Source organism: Rhineura floridana, chromosome 16 (genome assembly GCF_030035675.1).
Source record: "Rhineura floridana isolate rRhiFlo1 chromosome 16, rRhiFlo1.hap2, whole genome shotgun sequence".
NCBI lineage: Eukaryota > Metazoa > Chordata > Lepidosauria > Squamata > Rhineuridae > Rhineura > Rhineura floridana.
In genome coordinates this window covers 9,729,123-9,751,052 of record NC_084495.1, presented here as the reverse complement: position 1 = coordinate 9,751,052, position 21,930 = coordinate 9,729,123, and the positions used below count along the sequence as shown (strand labels likewise).

General features: G+C 45.7%; 1 protein-coding gene across 3 annotated transcripts in view; it reads left to right on the top strand.

The window, feature by feature from the left end:
* LAS1L (LAS1 like ribosome biogenesis factor) overlaps positions 1–21,930 on the top strand; it is a 67,429-nt gene that overhangs the window by 41,024 nt on the left and 4,475 nt on the right. Inside the window, exons 12-14 of one of the 3 annotated variants that reach the window (XM_061599030.1) lie at positions 5,220–5,614; positions 7,198–7,342; positions 9,711–9,871. In XM_061599030.1, coding sequence (XP_061455014.1) covers positions 5,220–5,614; positions 7,198–7,342; positions 9,711–9,871 — 701 coding nt within the window. Of the gene's footprint in view, positions 1–5,219; positions 5,615–7,197; positions 7,343–9,710; positions 9,872–20,648; positions 20,718–21,930 lie in introns of all 3 variants that reach the window. The other 2 variants (XM_061599032.1, XM_061599031.1) reach the window with 2 other exon arrangements.

Here is a 21,930-nt window from a genome sequence, read left to right as displayed (position 1 = left end):
TGTTGGCTGGGGCTGATGGGAGTTGGAGTCCGACAACATCTGAGAACACCAAGGTTGGGAAAAGCTGATTTGTACCCCGCTCTTCAACCAAAAAGGCTCCCAGAGAGACTTACATACCATTATTCAAAACAAGACAGTCCCTGTAGGCAGGTTTACAATCTAAAGAACACAATACATGGGCTCCTGCTGGGAGGAAGGGCGGGATATAAATCTAATAATATAAATCAATAAATAAGAATGTGAGGGAGAAGGGGCAGGAAGGGAAGAGGAAATAACCAAACTCGGGCACCAATTCTTAAATAGTAGATCTTATAATGACCTGCTGGCATAGTAGAAACAGTTCAAGGGTAGGAGGTGCCAGTTCCTGATGCAACGCGCCCTGCTTCCCATCTCACCCACAGAGGCAGCCTGATGGGATGGCTGCCCTGCCAGGTGACAGTTGAGGGGGAGGAGGCCTGTTACCGAACGGCAAGATGGTTAGTTAATGCAGGACATTGCATAGGCTGCCCAAAGCCCATTGACTGCACCGATAGTAGAGTAAAGCTAGGAATAGACAGAAAGTGGAGAGTGGCCATATAAGGAGAGGAGAAGGCCTCTAGGGGATCCAGCATGAATTTAGTAGCATCCTAACGGATATGCTCCAGTGCAAATGAATGGGGTTTAGGCAGTGCGATGTTGGGAAAACAGCGAGATTTGGGAAATGAGAAAGATAGAGATCAACAGAAGGAAAAAACCTCTATTTATTTATTATTTGGTTTATATCCTGCCCTTCCTTCCAGCAGGAGCCCAGGGCGGCAAACAAAAGCACTAAAAACACTTTAAAACATCATAAAAACAGACTTTAAAATACATTAAAACAAAACATCTTTAAAAACATTTTTTTAGTTTTCAAAACATTTTTTTTAAAAGGTTAAAAACATTTTTTTTCCAAAAAAAATTAAAAACATATTAAAAAGCAATTCCAGCACAGATGCAGACTGTGTTGTATTTATTACATTTATATCCCACCTTTCTTCCAGGGAGCTCAAGGTGGTGTACATAGTTCTCCCTTCTCCATTTTACCTCACAATAGCCCTGTGAGGTAGGCTAGGGTGTGAGATAGTGACTGGCCCAAGGTCACCCAGTGAGCTTCATGGCTAAGTGGGGATTTGAACCCCGGGCTCCCAGGTCAACATCAAACACCCTAACCACTGCTCCACACTGGCTGATGGTTACCTGTCCTGAGGAAGAAGAGTTTCACCGTGACCAGCAAGTGCGAGGTCTTGCCTGTGTATCAGAGATCTAGCAGAGGCTAAATGCAGGTTCTTTGGTGGCCCATCCACCTGGACATCTTTGAATGTGCAGCCAGGAAAAAAGGCTCAGGCAATAATGGGGTGGCCTTTGCAGGTCACCCTTGAGCTGTGCCACTCACGACTCCTGGGTTCCCTGGCATCCTCCTAATTATACAGCCACGAGAGTGGCTGTATACTATAGCCAGCGGGGATTTTTCACATTCTGCAATGTTAAATTGAAAATACCCCCCATGCCATTCTGATGCTTCCCATAAGCTCATTCCAAAACAAAACCTTACATAACTTATAGTCCTGAACTCAGAAACGCTTGCTTAACAACTCTGTCAATTTTCATGGCGATACACAAAACAGTCAGAGAGAACAGAGAGTTCAAAGTCTAAAGAGAGAGAGAAAAACCTCAGAGCCCTTCTGGACTTTTTTCTCTGAGAGTTCTCATAATCTGTTGAAATTCATTAAAAATCAGCCGTGTTCACAGAGTACCTGTAATCCTAATACACACCTTGCCCCATACTCTGACCATCATCTGTTGCAGTTTAAAAGTTTAAAAAATGCCTGGCTGATTTTTAATTAATTTAATAAATTTTCGCTTTGACCCAATGATAGCTCAGAGCATGCTCAGTAAGAACCAACTGTCAGAGTTCTAAAAGCATCACAGCTGCTGGGCTTGCCTAATCAGGGGGCCACACTCACACCAGACTTTAATTTCATGTGAGACAGTCATGGCTTCCCTCGAAGAATCCTGGGAAGTGTAGTTTGTGAAGGGTGCTAAGAGACTCCTATTCCCCTGAGAGATCTCCAGTGGCCAGAGTGGTTTAACAGTCAGCCACTCTTATTGAAGGTCTTTGAGGGGAACAGGGCGTCTCCTAGCAACTCTCAGCACCCTTCACTAACTACACTTCCCAGGATTCTTTGAGAGAAGCCATGATTGGCTTGGAGCCATGGCTTTGAGAGAAGCCATGATAAATTCTTTTAAATTGTTTTTAAAAGATGTGTTTTTAAATTTGTATATTTCTTTTTATTGTTTTTAGGTATCGTAAACCGCCCAGAGAGCTTCGGCTATGGGGCGGTATATAAATACACTAAATAAATAGATAAATAAATAATGATTGTCCAAAGTGTAATAGAGGCCTGGTGTGGATGTGGCCAGGGACAGCTTTGTTTTAAATTTGGGTGGGAGGTAGGGTTGCCAGGTTCAGGGCCTGAGACTGATCCTGTATCTTTATGAGAAGAGAAAGTCAGCCAAGTGCCGGTGTTCTTGCAACATTGTAATGAGAAAAACCACAAGGTAGAATTGTCCCTGCCCAACTGTGAAAGATACAGAAGACATCTTGGTTGCCAGGCCCAGCCTGGTCAGTTTTACCTATCCTAATCATGATTGCATAGGAGTATATCCGATTCAACTCAATAATCATACAAATGATCAGACCTGCCTTTTCCCTCCTTCCCCTTTCCTCTCCCTTTCTCCTCCCCTCTTCCTTCTTCCGCCATCCCTGCCCACTCCAGCCCTCCGTCCCTCCCCCCCAGTCAGTTTTACCTATCCTAAGCATGATTGCACGGGAGTAAATCCCACTGAACTCAATAAACATGCAAACGACCACATCTGTCCTTCTTCTCCCCTCCCCCTCCTACCTGCTCCCATCCCAGTCCTCCCCTCTGCCTTTCCACCCCTCCTTCCTCCCTTCCCCATCCCCTGTGGTCAGTTTCACCTATCCTAAGCATGATTGCCTGGTGTGTGTGTGTGTAAATCCCACTTAACTCAATAAGCATGCAAATGATCAATCCATTCTCAGCAAACTTGCGCAGGATCCCATTTCTTACCTCCCGGATTAAAAAGCAAGGAAATTCACTAATACGCAAAAAACCTTGCGGTTTAAGAATGTACCTATAGCCCACATATATTTCTACCAAACTTTTAAAAGCTGGGAAATTGGGCAGCTATAGTGAATGCACCAGGGGAGCAGGAGACCTGGCCTCCTCTCTGAGATATTGGACTTCCCTACAAAGTTGTCAAAATGCAAACACCATTTGGGTTGGTCTTTCACAGTCCAATCCACTTGCTGTGTAGCTTGGAAGAATTTGGTAACATGTGCCTCTGAGCATATGTGGTGAGTGGTGGCAACACCTGTAATCAGCCCAAATAATAGAAAGAAGATATGTCCTGTGCTGATCTTGTTTTAGCCGGGAGGAAGCAACATTATTAAGACAGTTGATATAGTTGAGATGGTCACTTTAAATATGTCTGATTTACTTTGCAATTTTAGTGAAGTTTCCTATAGGAAATCATTTTCTTTTGCTTTTGTTTCTATGAATATGTGAAGTATAGCAACACTTTGCAAAATTTATACTAAAAAAACTCCAAACATAATTGTGGAATAATGGTACTGACTTCTGCAAAATAGCCTCCAGTGGACCTCAGAAGTATCTCAATTTGCACAAGATAAGACAGTGGAAGGTGAAATATATTCTAGCAAAATTCTAGATGTGCTCTATGTTTTTAATTGATCATGAACACCTTGCCTTAAATAAAGTGGTTTAAACATAGCAGGCTGAAAACATGCATCCTCTTTTTTCCAACAACTAGAGTCATTGCTGAAGTAGCAATATATTGTGATCAGTCTGATTTTACATCAAACTGCAGTTTCAGATTCAACTGTTAATGCACCCAAAATAGAAATAGAACATAACCTCCAATAAAAAAAACACAAAAGGGTGTCTTCACCATCACATGACAATGACTAATAAAAAGGCTTTGAAATTAATAAAAATACATTTGACACAGATTTCTAGGATGAAAAAGGAGGGGGGGGAATTTTCTGGTTTAGATTCTCTGTAGAAACATTAGTAACACAGGAAAGAAGCAAAGTAAGAAGAACACCAACATACAAAAATATAATTCTCCATCTTTGGAGATGGCAGGTGTTGCCACCACTCACCATATGCTCAGAGGCACATCTTACCAAATTCTTCCACGCTACACAGCAGGTGGATTGGACTGTGAAAGACCAACCCAAATGGTGTTTGCATTTTGACAACTTTGTAGGGAAGTCCAATATCTCAGAGAGGAGGCCAGGTCTCCTGCTCCCCTGGTGCATTCACTATAGCTGCCCAATTTCCCAGCTTTTTAAAGTTTGGTAGAAATATCTGTGAGCTATAGCTACATTCTTAAACCGCAAGGTTTTTTGCGTATTAGTGAATAAAGTCTAAAGACAGAATAAGGCTTTTCCTCCCTTAAGCTTGTGTTCCCTTAAGACAGGGAGGTCTAACCAGCAGGCTGGATCCAGCTCAGCAAGCCACAGGAAGTAGTCCAACAGCGCCCACAGCTTCATTTCCCGATCTCAGTGCCATGGTGCTTTGTCAGGAGACAAAAGGCCCCTAATGGCTCTTTAGAGAGCAATCTCCAAAGAGCTGTTAGAGGCTTTTTGTCTCCAAATCTCAGCAGTGCAGCACAGCACAGCACTGAGATTAGGAGATAACACTCACCTGCATGGATTTTCTTGGCACCTGTGGCGACCAACCGGCTTGTTAAATGCAAGCTTAGGAACTTTGGAGGCTGCCTCATACTGAGTCAGACCTTTGGTCCATCTAGCTCAGTTTTGTCTACACTGACTGCCAGCAGCTCTCCAGGGTTTCAGACAAAGAAAGTTCCCCAGCCCTACCTGGAGAAGCCTTTGAGGATTGAACCCAAGACCTTCTGCATGCAAAGCAGATGCTCTAACACTGAGCGGTAGTCCTTGCCCCAAGCTTTCTTTTATCAGTCAATCAATACCTTTATTGCTTAGTCCAAAGACCACTGCAGAACAGAACTGAACACAAAACATTAAGACATTAAAAGACTTTCATACAATTATCAATCTATTTCAGAGCTGTTGTTTTGCCCTCGCTTCATTCTCTTTCTTCACAAGTCCCCCCTTCCTTTTCCTGGCTTAGGATTCTGTCAAGCATGGAGCCGCCTTTGCCGCCCGAGTCTCAGGAGAAGCTTCTCTACTTGACCTCCATCTACACCCAAGAAGATGGCTCCCTTCCCAGCCCGGGCTCAGCCCCGGATCTCCACAGGCAGCCTATTTACACCGTGGAGAGCTTACAATGGAAAGTAAAGCAGAGCGGCGCAACCCGACGGCTTGCCAAGAGAGCGAGGAGGTGCAAGATGCCATTGGGAGCTACTGAAGAAGAAGGGACGACAGAGGAGGAGGAAGAAGTGGAGGAGGAAGAAGAGATGCAAACTCAGCCAGCACCTCCACAAGAATCTTTCTGCCCCGAGAACTCAATGGCTCTAGCTGAGAAAAAGGTGGCGCTCCAGGGGTCTGTCTGGCAGGTCAGCCCAGGTAAAAAGGGCCTTTTGGTTACCTGAGACCAGGGAGAAAAGCATCCTGGAGTGTCACAGGCCTTTCTTCTGATGGTCTCTCGAGTGTCCATACGCACAGCAGTTCGTAGTTGGAGCGTGTGGAGTGGTGGTGGGGTGTTAGCGGAGAGAGGAAGGGGTCTCACTGAGCATCTGTGGTTTATAGACGCTTGAGCCCACAGCATCATTCTTTGTGCAGCGGGGGGCCTTTGCGGGGCCACACAAATGGCATCGTGCATGAGCTAAGGAGGTAGTGCACATGTTTCACATGCAAAAAGTTCCACATTCATTTGCCGGCTGGAAAAGACCAGCCTGAGACCCTGGGGAGGCACTGCCAGTCTGTGTCGACAGTTCTGAGCTAGATGGGCAAGAGGTCTGATTTGGTACAAGGCGGCTTCCTGTTCGTTCAAAGGTGATACAATTGCACAGGGGGGTGATGGGTTGGCGGGGAGATAGAGACCCTCCCTTGTACATTATCCAGGCTGCTATGAAGGTGGTGCAGGTATATGCTTCAAGAACAGGTCTATTCCTGTTGCCCCTTACATGCTCTTTGATGGTACTGGGCACTCATGCCAGGGAGCATATCTGTGTAAAGATGCCTTGGAAGACAAGTCATCTTTCTGCACTCAAATTTTCCTTTTGAGTGTATAGCAAGGCTGCTAACCGCAGTTGAGTTAGCCCTAACCCCCTTTAGGCATTCCCTCCCAGCTTTCCCCTAGAGCCATCGTGGTACCCTCCGGATGTTGCTGGACTATGACTCCCATCATCCCTGACAATTCACCATGCTGGCTGGGGTTGATGAGAGTTCTGATCCAACAACATTGGGGGGCACCACATTGGCTACCCCTTCCCTAGACCCTATAAATGGAGGGGGTACTTTTCACTATCTTCAAAGAGGAATTAAAGAACAGAAGAATGGTGTGTGTGTTTTTTTATCTAGCTTTTTATTTGGTGTATTTTTAAAAATCATTTCCCTTTTTTTCTTATAAAACCGTGTGCTGCTCTTAGAGTTCAAAAGCAGTATAGTTTTCTATTTGAAAACTTGTCTGGCAGATGACCAGTGAGACCCTTTGTTCCAACAAATTTGCTGTTTCCCTTCAACTTTCCTTCCACACTTTTACCGTGCATAAAGATTGGCCTTTCCTAAGCTAGTGTCCTCCAGCCGCTTTGGACTACAGCTCTAAATCTGAATGTCTGCGTTGGCAGGGCCTGATGAGAGCTGTGATTCAAAAGAGTTGGAGGGAGGGAGTGTGGGTATGTATATAAATCTGTGCGTTTGTATGGCAGGCTGCAGTCTACCCGCGCAAAAAGTGAGAATGACATTCTTTGCTCCATCCATTCTTGCCGGTGGCCCCAGAAGGTTGCCCACAAGGGGATGTGGCCCTCAGGCTGAAAGAAGTTCTTTGCCTCATCCTTAAGTGAGCTTGCATTTAAACTCTAACCCTCACTGATATTTTGGGAGAACAGAAACAGGAAGTACTACATTTTTGCCCATGGACTAATCCCAGTTTCAAAGCATTTGATCTTGCTGAATTACATCCCTTAAATGTGTGTCTCCTTCCACAGATGGGGTGAAGTGGAAAGATTTCCCTCTGGGGAAGTTGCCAGGCCAGGCCGATGATCCTGACGGCCTGCTGGTGGAGAACTACTCCACGTTGTCAGCCCTCGACCAACCGGTGGACGGAGACAAGAAGAGCTCCCCCAGTGCTACGTAAGTAACGCTGTGGGGATTGATTGGGTGGCTTCTTCCATTGCTGAGTGAAAGAGCCACAATGAAAGGTTCAATCTTGTCTCAGCTGTGAAAATCACCAGGAGACCTTACGCCAGTCTTTCTCTTACCGTAACATACCTCTAAAGCAGTGGCGGCTGGTGGCTCCATTTCAGTGGGGCAGCGGAATACCCTCCGGGTTTTAGTCCAAACTTTCTGAGCACCTTGGGCAGCTCCTTGAAAACTCGGATTAAAACCCATAGCGGATTCCACTGCCCCATTCACTGTGAAAGACCAACCCAAATTGTGTTTGCAGTTTAACAAATTCGTAGGGCAGAGACGAGGTCAGGTCTCCAGCTCCCCTGGTGCATTCACTAGAGCTGCCCAACTTCCCTGCTTTTTAAAGTTGTATAGAAATATCTGTGGGCTATAGGTATGTTCTTAAACTGCAAGGTTTTTTGCCTGTTGGTGAATTTCTCTGCTTTTTAATCCAGGAGGTAAGATACAGGATCCTGTGCAAGTTTGCTGAGAATGGATTGATCATTTGCATGCTTATTGAGTTCAATGGGATTTACTCCCCTGCAATCATGCTTAAGATAGGTGAAACTGACCACAGGAGGATGGGGAGGGGAGGTGGAGGAAGGACAGAGGGGAGGAGGGGCATAGGAGCAGGCAGGAGCGGAGGAGGAGGGCAGGTTTGATCATTTGCATGCTTATTGAGAAAGTGGGATTTACTCCCATCCAATCATGGTTAGCATATGTAAAACTGACCATGGAGGGGGAGGAGGAGAAGAGAGAGGGAGGGTTGGAGTGGGCAGGGGAAGGGTGGAGGAAGGGAGAGGAGATGGGAAGGAGAAGAAAGGCAGGTCTGATCATTTGCATCCTTATTGAGTTAAATGGGATTAACTCCCGTGCAATCATGGTTAGGATAGGTAAAACTGACCATGGGGGAGAGGAGGGTGGGGAGGGGAGAGGAGAGGAGAGGGAGGGGAGACGGGAGTGGAAGGGGAAGGGGAGAGGCGAAGGAAGGGGGAGGGAAGGGGCAAGAGGGAGGGGATAGGAGGAGGGGAGGGCAGGTGTGATCATTTGCATGCTTTTTGAGTTCAGTGGGATTTACTCCTGTGTATTCATGCTTAGGATAAGTGAAACTGACCTGGGGGAGAGGCAAGGAGGAGGGCAGGAAGGAGAGGGGAGGAGATTGGGAAAGTGGGCACTGGGCAGAGGAGAAGCCCCTTTCCTTTCCAAAATGAAAACATTGTGAACAGTATCATTTTTTTTCAGGGTTTCCCCCACATTTTTATTCTACAGCAGTCACATGTAGCCTCCCACCCAAATTTAAACCAAAGCTGTCACTGGCCACATCCATACCAAACCTTTATTCCACTTTGGACAGTCATGGCTTCTCTCAAAGAATCCTGGGAAGTGTAGTTAGTGAAGGGTGCTGAGAGTTGCTATGAGACACCCTGTTCCCCTCATATACCTTCAATCAGAGCAGCTGACTGTTAAACCACTCTGGAGCTCTGTCAGGAATAGGAGTCTCCTAACAACTCTCAGCACCCTTCACAAACTACACTTCCCAGGATTCTTTGGGAGAAGCCATGACTGTCTAAAGTGAAATAAAGGTCTAGTGTGTGTGTGGCCCTCTGATTAGCCAAGCTAAGCAGCTATGAGTCTAGCTTTTAGAACACTGACATTTGGTTCTTATTGAGCATGCATGGGCTTATCATTGACTCCAATGTTAAATTTCTTAAATCAATTAAAAATCGGCCAGGCATTTTTTTTAACTTTAAACTGCAGAAGATGAAGGTCAAAGTATGGGGCAAGGTCAGTAATAAGATTACAGGTTCTCTGTGAACATGGCTGATTTGTAATGAATTTCAACAGATTATGAGAACTCTCAGAGAAAAAAGTCTAAAAGGGCTCTGGGGTTTTTTCCCTCTCTTTTTACACTTTGAACTGTCTATTCTCTCTGTTTGGTTTATCGCCATGAAAATTGAGAGGGTTGTTAAGTAAGCATTTCTGAGTTCAGGACTATAAGTTTTGTAAGTTTTGTTTTGAAATGAGCTTATGGGAAGCATCAGAATGGCAGGGAGGGTATTTTCAATTTAACATTGCAGAATGCGAAAAATCCATGCTGGCTACAGTATATAGCCACACTTGTGGCTATATAATATAGCAAAGCAGCAGCATATATATTTACAAGGGCCGCACCCCCAGCTTAAAACAAATTACAAACCTTGATAAACAACTTTTTCAATTGACATGTAAATATACCCACCATGGGAGTTAGACCAGATATCCCCCAGGAGGGAATTGCACAAATGGGGTGCCACCACTGGGAATGCCATGTCTTGCTCTGCCACTCTCTTAGCTTCTGCCAAAGCTGGGACCACAAGCAGGACATCTCCTGCTGCTCACACCAAGCGGGCCCCCTGGTAATGGAGAAGACACTCCCTCGTGTTATCCTGTTTGCATTCCACAAAAGATGTTTTCTAATGGAAGCAGCAAGTACACAAAGTTACTGTGGAAAAGGTGGGTCCCCCTGTTTAGTTAGCTGTGCTGCTGATAGCGTGTTTGTTTATGCAAAACATGAATTTTAACTTTGTCCCAAGAAAATTGGGTTGAAATCCACCACCACATCACTGTTCATAGCAGAATTTCCATAGACGTAGACCTACAATGTAGTTCTCCTAATTTATTGTAATCTGCATAGCGGTAAACAGTATCTTCAAATAGGAGGGAGGACCGTAGCTCAGGGGCAGAGCATCCGCCTTGCATGCAGAAGGCCCCAAGGTCAATCCTGGCATCTCCAGGTGAGGCTGAGAGAGGCTCTTGCCTGAAGCCCTGGAGAGATGCTGCCCGCCAGTGTAGACAATAATGTGCAAGATGAACCAGCGGGTCTGCCTCATTGTAAAGCAGCCTCCTAGTTCCTCAGCCATTTACTTGGTTTTGCAGATGAAAAGCACAGGGGACAACAAATACCCCACAGAACCTGTTGATTTTTGCCATGGAGCTGCTTTGTCTTGTTGCAGTTACTATTAACCTACTGGGGTCAAAAATGCCGCATAAGGTTTTTCAAACAAAAACCAACCCAGGGAAGGAGACAAGTGCCCTTCTGGCACGTGGCTTTGTTTTGGGACAGTTTATCACTTTTAGACACATTGGCTTGGTGTAGAAAACTGCCCCATAAAACTGACTGTCCAGTGTTTACTTTTCTTGGGAAAGGGTTTGATGTCTGCTCCGAGACGTGTATAGGAGGTGTGGGGAACCTTTGGCCCTCCAAATGTTGCTGAACTAACTACAATTCCCATCAGCCCCAGTAAGTATGACCGATGACCAGAGCTGTAGGGTTGTCGTTCAGCAACACCTGGAGGGCCAAAGATTCCCCATGCCTGATGAGGAGGATCGCACTGCCAGTGTCTCCTGTGCTGCCACCATCTTTTCTCTTTTCCTTTCCCCGTGCAGCTTAATTTAGATAATTACCTCGTGGGCATGGTTGCATTGTGTGTATTTAGATGGTACAGCGCCTTGCCTTTTTAAGTGCTTAAAAATAACTTTGGGTAAATGAGCCTGAACCTAAAAGTGGGGCTCCAAAATTTGGTTGATTGATTGCTTCTGCTTTTCGGAGGACTCGAGTGCTTCTGATTGGGAGGCAGAGATTTTAAAAAAAAAATTTTAAAAAAATGCAGTCAGTCAGTCATATTCATTATTTGAAAATTGGGGCCCACAAGACACGCTGGCTGGGGCTGATGGGGATTGTGGTCCAAAGCATCTGTAGGGGCACCAGGTTGGTAAAGTAGGTGCCAGGCTAATTGGGCCCATGAAATGTGAGCAAGCCAAATTTATTGTTATACTGAGCCTAACAGGTGGTCCAGAAGCCTTGTCTTAATTCTAGGAACTGGATGCCTTATTTAAAGTTTAAGGCATAGCAAAGCTAAACATAGCAAAGTTTTCTCCATGGCATGCTCTAAGGCAACCCTTCCCAACCGTTGGGTCCCCAAATGTTGCTGGACTACAGTTCCCATCATTCCTGAGCATTGGCCATGCTTCCTGGGGCTGATGGGAGTTGTAGTCCAGAAGCATCTGGGGACCCAAAGGTTGGGAAAGGCTGACTTAACCTCCAGAGCTTTAGAGGGCAGATATAATAACGTTCTGTAAGAAAAAAAATACTGCCCTTGTAATAATGAAGCGGTAGAAGTCCATTTTACCAGATTAACGTGGGATAGAGAAACTCTGATATGCCCCATTAGGCAGTCTTTTCCAGGACACTCTTCAGAGTCTGTGTTGATTGTTTTCAGGGGGAGGGGCTCTTTTTTTTTTTTTTAAATCACAGAGCAAGTTGCAGAATTTCTAAATGTATGATTCTGTGATTCCTTTTTTAATTTTTCTGCCTTTGCTATACAAATGTTATGGTCTGTAACTTTTTTATTTTATTTCGTTGATAGACCATAAGTAAATGATATTTGGACATTTGCTCATGGTCGCTCCTATTCAGTCAGTGAATTGATCATAACTTGTATGGTTAAGATTTCTGCAATTGGGTAACAGAGCCCTGGTCATAACTTTTTTTGTCTACCCCAGACCCCATTGGCCTTGTCCCAGAGACTGTTATTGCGTGGAGCTTGCTTGAAGGCCAAGCACTCCAGGCTCATGTGGCAATAAAAAGATCCTTTGCCACCAAATATTTCCCAGAGGTTCTACACCTCACCTCACCATTCTCACCCTAGATTGGCTAGTGTCTAGTTTAGGTCTCTCCAGCAGGCTCTTGTTTTACAGTTGGTAATTTTCCACAAAGCCGGATGCATCCAGTGGGGTGGCTTCTAATTGTTTTCTGTTCATTTGAGCCAGTGTCCTGGACTTGCATCCTTTTGTCACCAGGAAACTGCCAGTTGCCACAGCAGCTGTGACGATTGTGGCCAATTATAGCCACTCCTGCCTTGCTGCTTCAACTCATGAGGTGTTCTGGCTTTGTAATGTTGGCAATCTCTTCCTGCCTGGGTGGGAGGGGAGGTTGTTGGACACTAGACTGCGGGGTGGAGATCTGCAGAAAATAGTTGGCTCTTGGCGCATTCAAGCGGAGCTTTTCAATGTGATAAAAAAAAAGGTTGCGTGTGCTCCGGTTATTCTTCATTGATGGTACAGTATTCATGAATCCAGCTTGGAGTACCATGATTACTATAGCATGATCTGCTGGGAAACCACTGTTGGAAAGGGCCGTCCACTCCTCGCATCCTCTGAAGTAAGTGCCAGCAGCAACGGGGGAGCAGGTAGCCTTGCTACACTTCAGTGTTTGGAGTTGTATTTTGTTTCTGCTGACGTGCCCTCAACACACTCTCTCTTGCTGGGCCGGGGTTGTGCAATAGGGAAGCAGGCTTGTGTGGGTGAATGAGGTTCATGGCATCACTAGCCATAATGTTGCCATCATTATCAGTATCAGTTGATAATGAGTGCTCTTGTGATCAGGTCCTGTTTGTGGGTTTCCCATAATGGGCATCTGGTTGGCCATTGTGAGAACAGGGTGCTGGAATAAATCCAGCACGGCTTTCTTTACGTTCTTATGTCCTGGATGAAATTTTCATCCATCTTTTCTCCAGAAGGAGGTTCAGGCGGCAAACGCTAAAGGAGAAAAACAGTACCATTAAGAATACCACCAAAACATATTTAAAACACAACAGTCACTCTAAAATTATTTAAAAACAGTCACATACTCTCATGGCTAATAATTTTAAAGGTTGCCAGTAGCAGTGTCTTTCCGTCATCAAATGCCTCAGTGCAGAAGAATGTTGTTCAGATCCCTCCTGAATGTTAAGCATGAGGTAGAGAGATGCACCTCACCGGAAGGGGACTTCACAAATGGGGAACATCTCCTGATAGGGCCCTTTCATGGGTCAGCTTCAAGCCCGTGCATGGGCAGCATATGCAACACCTCAGGGTTCACTTCCTGTGATAGTTGCCACGACTCCGATGGCAACCACAGGTCTGGCTTAAGCATGGTCGCTAAGAAATTGCACTAAGAATTGCAAAGCCTCTGGCTTGAGTTCCTCCTTTGCCGTGAGCTCGCTATGCGCCCCTAGGCAAGCCACAGAGCAAGCCTCGACCCCATCCGCAACGTAAGGATAGTAATAGTGAGTTACTTTGCAGGGTTGTTATGAAAATGATGTGAGGGGTTGGAAGTAGCTGGTGCCGGCCTCTTCCCCAATCATGCCAGAAGCAATTCCACCTTCCTCAGACATTCGGGGCCTGGGGGCCCAGGTGAGGGCCTTCTCTGTGGCAGCCCATAAGTTGTGAAGCTCCCTCCACACAGAGGCACACCTGGCACTTTCGCTGTACAGTTTTCGGCAATGCTAACGGCATACTTCTTTATTCGACACCCGAGATGTGTGTTTTCAGGACCCACCCTATTCCTGTGACTATAATTTGTTGTAATTGTTTTTAACATTGGCTTTTAAACTGTTGTAACCTGCCTTGGGACCTCCTGATGAAGGTTGGGTAATACATTTCATCACCATTGCAGGCGGACCAGGAGAGATGCGATGAGGCACCAGCTGTGTGTCTGATGCACTCTTCCCCCCCCCTCCGCCCCGTCACATTATTTATTTATTTATTATTTGATTTCTGCCCTGCCCTTCCTCCCAGCAGGAGCCCAGGGCAGCAAACAGAAGCCATAAAAACACTTTAAGACATCATAAAAAAGGGGGGGGGAAGCAGTTGGGGAGGGAAAGAGAGCACAACAGCAGAGATGGTACTCATGCACCTCTTCATCAGTGCCAGCGGAGGCTGAGCTGTAGGCCATGAGGCGGAGGAGAGCAGGATGGGAGGAAAACTGGGTTGTGTTATATACCCGGTGGCAAGTCAGAACTGGGAGGGCAATAAGGAGGAGTTGCCTAGAGAGGAATTGGGCTGGGGACGTTGAAGTGGGTGCAGAGGGGATTCTTTACTGTCATAGCTGGTTGTGAGTGGCCCTACGTTGAGCTTGAGGGCCTGACTTCCACACCTGCTCCGAAGCAAGAGGTAGTTTGGGGAAGGGGGGGGGGGCTGAAGGCCAACAAAATCATGTATCTGGAACGCTTTGAATATTTGAAAATGCTACATAAATGCTATTAAGCTGACTGAGGATTTCTCTAGCAGCCATTGCTCTAAGGTTTGAAGGATAATAATGGAGAGGTTTTCAAGGGGCTACATAATGGCTACTAGTGAACCTCTGTGTTCAGAAGCAGTATATCTTTCACAATCAGAGACAATCAATAGGAGATGGTAGTCATTGTTGTGCCCTGCTTATGAGCACCAAAAAGGGGGTACTTGGCTGACCACTGTTGGAGACAAAAATCCTGGAATTGATGGAGCTTTTGGAATTGATGGAGCTTTTGGAATTGATGGAGCTTTTGGAATTGATGGAGCTTTTGGAATTGATGGAGCTTTTGGAATTGATGGAGCTTTTCATGTGCCTCCTCATGGTAGCATCTTAGCCAGTTGTTGAGTTCTGAACCTGTGTGTGCGCGTGTGTGTGTGCGTGCAATTATAGAGCGACCACTGCTGCTTCACGCTGCATCTGGCCCTAATTCTGGATGGATCCCCTCATCTTTCTGTGACCTTCTTGCTTGTCAAAGTCTTGCTTTGAAATGTTTTTCATGCTCTCCCCTATGAGATCCTGGAGTCCTTTAATAGGTTCATGTAATTAACAGTGGGGAACCTCCGGCCCAGAAGCCCAATGTGGCCCTCTAACCTTCTCTATCCAGCCCCTAGGACTCTCTCCGGGCACCCCCCAAAAGGTTGCCAACCTTGAAAGAAATGATCAAGCTGCTAGCCAGGCTCTGTTTTCCACGTGCCTGCCTCCCTCCGGAGAACTACACCAGCAAAACTCTTCATGCTTTGGGGTATGTAGAGATCTGGCAAAAGAGAAATAGTAGGACCTGGTTGTGGCAGGCCAGTGAGACAGAGCTTGCTGAGTGGCAGGGCGTCTGCCTTGTGTGCAGAAGGTCCCAGGTCCAGTCCCTGCTGTCTCCAGATAGGGCTTGGAGAGACCCCTCATCTGAAATCCTGGAGAGTCGCTACCTGCCAGAGTGGACAGTACTGAGCTAGATGGACCAGTGGTCTGACTCAGTAGAAGGCTGCCTCCTGTGCTCTTCCCCTTCTCTTTTAAGCTTTGGGAGCCGTCTCCTGATTTTCACCTTGTGAAAGACTCTGAGAACTTGTGCCCACCCACTCCCTGGTCAGCCCCCAAACCCTCGTAATGAAATGACAGGAAGAGTTTCCTTGCTCCATATTCAGGCCATTTTAATTCATGGTTGTAAATGGTGCTTAAGGCTTTTAATGGCCACTTGGGGAAACCTAGGCATGCAGGCTGGAGGCCGTTCAAGAGGGGAACAGGTTTATCTGCCAGATACTGGGAGGAAGAAAAACAGCAAGCCATCCACTGGGAACAGGGAACAGCCGGTTTGGCACAGGATTTTAAAGTACATTTTTTACTGGCATAGTAAAATATGATATCCCAGTGTTGGGAAGGCCAGAAGTGATGTAATTTAAGATCATAAGAACATAAGAACATAAGAAGAGCCTGCTGGATCAGGCCAGTGGCCCATCTAGTCCAGCATCCTGTTCTCATAGTGGCCAACCAGGTGCCTGGGGGAAGCCCGCAAGCAGGACCCAAGTGCAAGAACACTCTCCCCTCCTGAGGCTTCCGGCAACTGGTTTTCAGAAGCATGCTGCCTCTGACTAGGGTGGCACAGCACAGCCATCATGGCTAGTAGCCATTGATAGCCCTGTCCTCCATGAATTTGTCTAATCTTCTTTTAAAGCCGTCCAAGCTGGTGGCCATTACTGCATCTTGTGGGAGCAAATTCCATAGTTTAACTATGCGCTGAGTAAAGAAGTACTTCCTTTTGTCTGTCCTGAATCTTCCAACATTCAGCTTCTTTGAATGTCCACGAGTTCTAGTATTATGAGAGAGGGAGAAGAACTTTTCTCTATCCACTTTCTCAATGCCATGCATAATTTTATACACTTCTATCATGTCTCCTCTGACCCGCCTTTTCTCTAAACTAAAAAGCCCCAAATGCTGCAACCTTTCCTCGTAAGGGAGTCGCTCCATCCCCTTGATCATTCTGGTTGCCCTCTTCTGAACCTTTTCCAACTCTATAATATCCTTTTTGAGATGAGGCGACCAGAACTGTACACAGTATTCCAAATGCGGCCGCACCATAGATTTATACAACGGCATTATGATATCGGCTGTTTTATTTTCAATACCTTTCCTAATTATCGCTAGCATGGAATTTGCCTTTTTCACAGCTGCCGCACACTGGGTCAACATTTTCATCGTGCTGTCCACTACAACCCCGAGGTCTCTCTCCTGGTCGGTCACCGCCAGTTCAGACCCCATGAGCGTATATGTGAAATTAAGATTTTTTGCTCCAATATGCATAATTTTACACTTGTTTATATTGAATTGCATTTGCCATTTTTCCGCCCATTCACTCAGTTTGGAGAGATCTTTTTGGAGCTCTTCACAATCTCTTTTTGTTTTAACAACCCTGAACAATTTAGTGTCGTCAGCAAACTTGGCCACTTCACTGCTCACTCCTAATTCTAGGTCATTAATGAACAAGTTGAAAAGTACAGGTCCCAATACCGATCCTTGAGGGACTCCACTTTCTACAGCCCTCCATTGGGAGAACTGTCCGTTGATTCCTACTCTCTGCTTTCTGCTTCTTAACCAATTCCTTATCCACAAGAGGACCTCTCCTCTTATTCCATGACTGCTAAGCTTCCTCAGAAGTCTTTGGTGAGGTACCTTGTCAAACGCTTTTTGAAAATCTAAGTACACTATGTCCACTGGATCACCTCTATCTATATGCTTGTTGACACTCTCAAAGAATTCTAGTAGGTTACTGAGACAGGACTTTCCCTTGCAGAAGCCATGCTGGCTCTGCTTCAGCAAGGCTTGTTCTTCTATGTGCTGAGTTAATCTAGCTTTAAAAATACTTTCTACCAGTTTTCCAGGGACAGAAGTTAAGCTAACTGGCCTGTAATTTCCGGGATCCCCTCTGGATCCCTTTTTGAATATTGGCGTTACATTTGCCACTTTCCAGTCCTCAGGCACGGAGGAGGACCCGAGGGACAAGTTACATATTTTAGTTAGCAGATCAGCAATTTCACCTTTGAGTTCTTTGAGAACTCTCGGGTGGATGCCATCCGGGCCCGGTGATTTGTCAATTTTTATATTGTCCATTAAGCCTAGAACTTCCTCTCTCGTTACCACTATTTAATTTATGATATTGAACTGAATTTATCAAAGCCAGTAAGACTTGAGGACTTATCAAAGCATAAAATTGGGTTCAAATGGCACTTATCAAAGCTCTCTGGAATATTCTAAATGAACTTTTATTCAAATGCAGACAAATGGGCTCTTGTACTGTATATATTTTTTCCTGATTTTTTGATTGGTTGAAGTTATGATGGACAATGCTGAATATTTACTGTATATGGCGTCACTCCTTGTCCACTACTATCTGTCTTCCCCTGCAATGTGTCGCTACAAGAGTGCTGGGCATTATCGAGGATTCTCTAAGTCCACCTAGGGTAACTGTAAGGCCCAACAGGCTGGGCTGGCGTGTCTTGGAATATGCCCATGATCTCAGAGATTCCTTGGCAGAGTAATCGATACATAAAAAATTCCCTGGATGTAGAAATGTTTCCAAGCCTCTCTTCTGTTTCATATGCAACCTGCCCTGAGCATGGGGCTCTTCTGCAGTTTGCTGTAACACCAGCCCTGTTGCCTGGGATTTCCTCTGTAAACAAGTGACAGGTGATGTCACTGAATGAGTGCACAAGACTTGGATAAGCACCATTAAAATCCCTGAATCATTGCATTGTTCAATCTAGTTGCCAAAATAGGAAAGTCAGTGGGTCTAGCGTCTAAACAGGACTGCCCATGCAATATGTTTATTCAGACGTAAGCCTGCTTGAGCCTACTCCTTATGAAGTTAAGGATTGTAACCTTAGATTAAAAAAAAAGTTCAATATACATGGTTAGAAAAGAACTCCTATACCTTGTTTTCATCAAGGGTACATGTGCGTGTGTGTAAAGCTTTAGATCCCACCTTTCCTCCAAGGAGCTCAAGGCGGCATATGTGGATCTCTCCCTCCCCATTTTATCTCATGCGGGTCAGGTAGGCTGCAAGCATTGACTGGCCCAAGATCCCTCGAGCTTCATGGTTGAGTGAAGATTTGAACTCTGGTCTCCCAGGCAGGTCCTCGTCCAGGAAATGGAGAACCTCTAGCCCACAGATCAACTTTAGCCCACCAGGTGTCCCAATTTGGCCTGCCCAGCTCACCTGCCCAGAACCTGGCATCATGCGTGATGCCAGGTGTTGGCCTGGTATTGATGTGGCTCCAAAGGAACAGCTGGGAACCTAAAGTGAGCTCCTGCTTGTTCCTTTGCTGGAGCAACTGATGGGCAGGAGGAGTGTGCCTTGCTCTAGGGCAGCCTTTCCCAACCAGCATGCCTCCAGATGTTGTTGGACCACAACTCCCATCAGTCTCAGCCAGCATAGCCAATGGTCAGGAAAGATGGGAGTTGTGGCCCAACAACATCTGGAGGCACACTGGTTGGGAAAGGCTGCTCTAGGGTCACGAAAGGGGTTGCACTAAACCTCCTTCTAAAGCCTCCCTTTTGTGATCCTGGAGCAAGTCTCTGAAGGCACACTGATGTCATTGCGATGGCAGGTGGTTGGCAGGTGGGAGGCTTCACCCACCTCTCACATTTGTCCCTGGAGGGGTAGGGCACATACAGATTTGGCTGTCTGGGAGGAAAAGGTTCCCAACCCCTGCGTTACTCTAATACTCTTAACCACGCTGGCTCTCTCACACAAAGCTTTGTCATGCCGTGATTCTCAGGGACCTAAGAGAACATTTTCTCCCCTCTTTAAAGTATTGATTGGACTGAGTCAGTGTAAATTCAGATATATCCAGCATTACACGGTTATTAATTGCACTCCCTTTGTTTGATACCTATAGATTCTTTGCTGGCTTCAACCCTGTCTCAGTTGTTTATATCCTCCCTCTGTTGCATGTGTGTGTGTAGAAATCCCCCCTACTCGTTTTCTAAACAGAGACTAACAAGTTTTTTTTGTTTTTATCTAAATCTGTTTTAAAAACACCGTTCTGTCTTTGTGTATTTGCAGCTCTCTCCTTCCTCTTCCCCCACCTTGAGGTTTAATGTACGTCATTGTGAGATTTCTGCTGCTTTTGCGAGAGCGCAGAAAAGATCAGTGTGGCAGATCCCCAAGGTCTCGTTTTGGTAGCAAGGTGTGACTTTTGTGGTGGCTAGAATCTATTTTGATTAAAAAAGGGAAAAGGTTATTTTTCCCCTTATGAGACCTCTCAAGAAGAAAATCTCCCAAAGGGCCTTGGGTCTGCTATTGCTGTTATTTACAAAGTTTGCATGTCCGGGAGAGGGGAAAGATGGGGTTAGCCCTGTGTCTTTCCCCAACTTCTTTTGTGGGCAAAAGAGGAAGGACTCGAGTGAGGTACAGGATGCAGCTGTTTTCCGCAAGAAAACACAATTGAATGGAGCCATTCATGCCTGCAGCGCATAAGATGGGCTGTGGTGGCTTGCACAAAGTGATGTCACAGAAGCCCCAAATAGATTCTGCAGTACATGTTATCCCTAAGAGCATGATGAACAATCTATGACAGGGACAGCCAACATTTTGTCCTCTAAATCTTGCTAGACTGCACGCCATCCCTGACCATTGGCAATGCTGCCTGGGGCTGATAGTTGTGGTCCTAACAGCATTTGGAGGACACCACATTGGCTACTCTGGTTTATGACATCTAAGCTGGGCTTAAGTCATGACATCAGAATCCTAGATCCACAGTCGTTCTCGTTCCAGCATAATCAAAACATAAAACCCAGGCAGGGCTGTGCCAAAGGGAGGTGGCTTAGTTCTCTGTGGGTCTCAGTGCCCTGGGACACAGTATTACTCTGCCCAAAGCTCCAGACTCAGGGATACGTGAAAACACTAGTATTTATTCATTACATTCATACCCCGCCTTTCTTTTCATAATAGAAACCCAAGGCGGCTTACATATGGTTCCCAGGCGGTCTCCCATCCAGGCAGAGCAGCTCCAGCAGAATGCTGGCCTCGTGCTTTCAGACCGTAGCATGCTCCCATCTATCGAGCTACGGTCAAATAAAGGGGGTTAAGGTCAGATGTCAGAAATTGAACACCCTTCAGAGGAATCCCAAAGGATAGCAGTGCTTTATTTATTTATTATTTGATTTATATCCTACGATTCCTCCCAGCAGGAGCTGTGAGCCTTCCTCAGTTTTCTTAAAGAAGAGAGATTTCTAAGGGGACGTCCTGTGTGAAAAAGAGTAAGGAAGCATTGTGCCTAGAGCTGTTTGAATTCTGACCTAACATTCTTAGGCTTAGTAGGTATAACCATGGATGTGTTTATACTATGAGTCTGTGGGAGTGTGGGAAGACACAGTTCAACATTTTACAATGAAGGCTCTAGCCCTTATCGCTGCAAAGATAATGTGGGCATGGCTGCTGAAGTCAAGAAACCCAAGCAGTGGCTTAATAGGATTTCTAGAGATTGGAATGAGGAGCTTTTGTGCCCGCACAGCTTATTGCTGGTCCTTGCATGCGATTAGCAAAACCAAGAAAGTGATGTACTCATCTTCCCTCTGTAGCAGCATGTGGTTTTCCTTATTTGCGCGGTTTAGTTTGGCTGGACAGGGATTCCTTCCGTTCCGCTACACTGCTCCACCAGGCCACTCAAAGCACCTTGAGTGTAGACTGTTCTCTGAAGGTGTCGGTCATGTTTGTGCAGCAAAGTTGAAACTAGATTCTCCCCAGCCTACTGGCCTAGACGGGATCTGTTTTGAGATTGACCACTTCCATAATCCAAGGTTTGAAGGCTTTCCAGGGGCATCCATGGGTATTGCTGGCCTTTCAAAGCACCAGCATTCCCTCTGCTGCCATTGGATGGTAGCTCTCCTGTGGCAGTGAGATTCTATTATTTTCCTTTGGGCAGAGCCTGTTTGTAGTCTTTATCTGCTGTTTAGCATTGTTAATCTTCATTAGTTTCACAACATAGGAAGCTTCCTCCTATTTATTTATTTATTTATTTATTTAATTCGACTTTTATACTGCCCATAGCAAGGCTCTCTGGGTACATCAAATAAAAACACTTCACATATCATTTAAAAACCAACTGGTCATCAAGTTACAAAAGGATGTATCATATCACTGTCTGTTAAAACATCAAATACAAATACTAAAATATTAATATATTGAGTGTTAAAAATATTAAACATTAAAACATTAAAATGCCTGGGCAAAGAGGAAGGTTTTCACCTGGCGCCGAAAGGATAGCAATGTAGGTGCCAGGCGAACCTCGTCAGGAAGGGTGTTCCATAGTTCGGGGGCCACCACCGAGAAGGCCCTCTTTCTTGTAGTCGCCTTCCGGGCGTCTCCGTGAGCCATGGGTCCTCTAGCTCAGTATTTTCTACACTGACTGGCAATGGCTTTCCAGGTTTGGGGATGAGGGGAAGATACTGGAAATTGACCCTGGGACCTTCT